Source organism: Humulus lupulus, chromosome 7, assembly GCF_963169125.1.
Source record: "Humulus lupulus chromosome 7, drHumLupu1.1, whole genome shotgun sequence".
In the NCBI taxonomy this organism is placed as follows: Eukaryota; Viridiplantae; Streptophyta; class Magnoliopsida; order Rosales; family Cannabaceae; genus Humulus; species Humulus lupulus.
In genome coordinates, this window is record NC_084799.1 from 75,587,362 (window position 1) to 75,591,018 (window position 3,657).

At 38.5% G+C, this 3,657-nt stretch overlaps 1 protein-coding gene across 1 annotated transcript; it reads right to left on the reverse strand.

The window, feature by feature from the left end:
• Positions 1 to 458: 458 nt before the first annotated feature.
• On the reverse strand, positions 459 to 869 carry LOC133791860 (uncharacterized mitochondrial protein AtMg00810-like). The gene has a single exon (XM_062229769.1). It carries the CDS (start codon positions 867 to 869, stop codon positions 459 to 461), a length of 411 nt encoding a protein of 136 aa, XP_062085753.1.
• Between the last annotated feature and the right edge of the window lie 2,788 nt (positions 870 to 3,657).

The following is a 3,657-nucleotide window of genomic DNA, read 5'->3' on the forward strand; positions in this document are numbered from 1 at the left end:
GAGTAAGAACAACACACATATCTGCAAGTAACCAATGTAACCAAACAATCTATTTGGTTGTTGAGGACATAGCACGATATTCTGCTTCAGTGGAAGATTGAAAGACCATAGTTTGTTTCTTACTCTTCCAAGAAATAAGAGAATCGCCCAAAAAGATACAGAAACTAGTAACTGACTTACAATTTGTGGGATCACGACCATGATCAGCATTAGAATATGCATGTAACTCTAATGAAGAAGTAGATGGAAATAACATTTTGGAAGATGGTGCCTCAAAGATACCTCAAAATACGAAGAACAATTGCCCAATGACCAGTAGTAGGAGAAGACACAAACTGACTAACAATATGAACAACATATGCAATGTCAGGACGAGTAATAATGAGGCAGACCAAACTACCAACAATGGTGCGATATAAGGTGAGAACTTCCAAAGGTGTACCATCAGAAGGAGAATACTAAACATTGAGCTCACAAGGAGTGTCAATAGTTTTAGTATCAGTAAGACGAGCTCGCTCAAGAATTTCAGTAGTGTATTTTGACCGAGAGAGAAGATAACCTTTTGGAGAGAAAGCAACTTCAATACCCAAAAAGTATCGTAGAGAACCCAAATCTTTCATCTCAAACTGATGAGCCAATTCAGACTTTAACATTGCAATTCCATCAACATCATCACCAGTAATAATCATATCATCAACATATAAAGAAAGCAAAATATGACAAACAATGGTACACTTGACAAAGAGAGTTGTGTCATGGTCACTTGGGAAAAATCCAAGAGAGATTATAGCAATAGAAAACTTCAAACCATGCTTGAGGAGCGTGTTTGAGACTATATAAAGCTTTCTTAAGCTTGCAAACTTCTCCATGATTATGAGGAACACCAGGTGGAGGAACCATGTAAACTTATCCATTCAAATGACCATTCAAGAAGGAATTCTTAACATCCATCTGAGTTATATTCCACTGACGAACAAATGCAACTGGAATAAGAGTACGAACAGTAGTCATTTTTACAACAGGAGAAAAAGTTTCCTCATAATCCATACCATACTGCTAAGAGCACCCTTTAGCCACCAATCTAGCTTTGTAGTGTTCAATGGACCCATCAAACTTGGTCTTGATTTTGTAGACCCAATGAGAACCAATGGTACGTTTACCAGAAGGTAAAGGTACCAAATCTCAAGTATCCGTCTTTTGCAAAGCTAAAAGTTCTTCATTCATAGCACGCTACCAAATGGGGTAAATAGCTGTCTCTTTATAGGATAAAGGCTCAGATAGACAATGAATAGAAGCTAAAAATGAAGTGAAAGAAGTAGAATAAGATGAATAAACAAACTGAGGTAGTTTAGTAGACTTACGAGTGTTTTGAGGATAACGAGGAGGATCCACAATATTAGGAGGATCTTGAACAGTTGTAGGCGAAGCTGTATCAGAAATGTCAGGCTGCGAAGTACTGGTATCAATAGCTCGAGACCTGCGAGAGTAATAAAGAGGAAAAAGGACTGTAGGAGCAGTAGAAGATCCATACTCTACAATTTGAGGAACTTGATGAGAAGAGGTACTTGTATGCTCAGAGAAATGATCAATGTGAATAAGATCTGATTTAGTCAAGTTATGAGTAGTGTCAGGAATAGAAAAGAAAGGTATATGCTCAAGAAAAACAATATGACAAGATACATATAATTTTTGAGAAGTTGGATCAAAACAACGATATCATTTTTTGATCTTCACCATAACCAAGAAACACACAAAGTGCAGAGTGTGACGATAGTTTTGTACGCTCTACATCAGGATGAAGGACAAAGCATGTAGAACCAATGTAACATCCCAAATTTGCTAATAAGGCTTAGTGCCTTGATTAGCGTGCTGAGAGGGCATAATTTGATTTATATATGAATTGTGTGAATTTAATTGACTATATATATATGTGTGATTATGTGGAATATATGAGTTATATTATGATATGATTGCTTATGCATGCTTATGTGTATTAAATGTGCTTGTGAGACCGTTTTCGTTAAAAATGGTATTTTTGTAATTTGGCCCGTTTATGATATAATTGTAATTATATGTGTTATGTGATTGAGACCACAATATTACATGGATATATTTTCAATGTTCGGCTTGAGCCGACCCTTTTGGAGCAATTTGGCAGAAAATTCACAACAAATATTTATACCCGGCTCGGGGTGAGCCAATGGGTATTTTGGTAATTTTGCGTATGTTGGGGAATTATTGGAGGAAATATTAGTAATTGGAGGATTATTATATTATTTTGGGACTTAGAGTGTTTATTGAGGTGTAGGGAAGTTTGTGGCAAATTGACTAATTTGCCCTTAGGGATGTCATGAAGTGGGATTTTGGGGTGAGGGTAAAATGGTCAATTGACCATTAGTTTAGGCCAAGACAGCTGCAGCCCTTTCCCTCGTTACCCATTCTCTTTCTCTCCCCTTTTGCTTGTACTCTCATCTTGTCAAGGAAAGACAATAGAATCAGAGGTGAATTGGTGGAATTGAAGGATAACTTTGAGGAATTGAATTTCAAAGTGAGATGGTTAAGGGATTTGCAGCAGCAACCAGCTAGGAAATTCAAAATCTTAGCAAGGTAAGCACTTTGTTTTGGTATTCTTGATGTTTTTCTATGTTTTGAGGATTAAGGAAAATTCTGGGAATCTAGATGTTTCTAGGGGATTTCGTGGTGTTATTGAGGGTGGAAAACGAGTTGGGAGGTTGTATCAAGCTTGGAGTTTAAGTTTCAACTCACAATTCATACTTTATTTTTTGATTTGGGGTAAGTTCCTAAACTCAAGCTCCAAAATGTTGAATCTTTGAATTTTGGGGTTTTAATGTGTTTTTGGGGTACTTTTTTATTGGATGTTGTTTGTCTAAGCTATTAAAGGTGTTGTGTGGTTGTTAATCTATTGAAATACTAGTTTGGGGTCGAGTTTTGGGTATGGGAATGCAGGGGAATCGTGGTTCTTGAATTTGGGGAAGAACACTTGGGTTTCTGGGCATTTTTCGGGTACTGGCGACCTAGTGCGACCGCACTAGGTTGTGGCGCGACTGCGCTGGGGTCTCAGAAACTAAGAAATTTGAATGTGGTTTAGGGTTTCGAGGTCTGGGGCGCGACCGGGCCAATGTCCCAGAAAGTCCAAAATTTATGTGGGCGCGACTGCGCCATGTGCTTCCAATAGTGGTTTTGCTGATTTTTGGGATAAGGGCTTGTTGAGTACAGGAATTCGTTTGGGGGCCCATTGGGGGCTCGGGGAACATTTTTGACGTCTCGACATTTGGGAATAGTAACATTATAAGTTGGGGTTCGGAGTGAGCCTCGGGATTTGTATTCAATCCCTAATAAGAGTATGTTTATGTTGTGACTAGATTTTCGCAAGGCTCAGTATCGAGATCATACTTGAGGTCATATCTTCGTTCACACTGAACTCGAGGTAAGAAAACTGCACCCGAGCTGAAATTAGGGCTTGAGCCCCTATGATTGAACGTGGTTATGACTCTAGTTGGAAATGTTTGTTTGAGTATGAATAACTGTGCTTTACATAGTGGTGTTATGTATGTCTGTTTATATCTGGAAGTGCGGTACGCACTAGTTCAACCATATGGTCGCTTGAAAAGAGACAGGAGCGTGAGTTACGCTTAA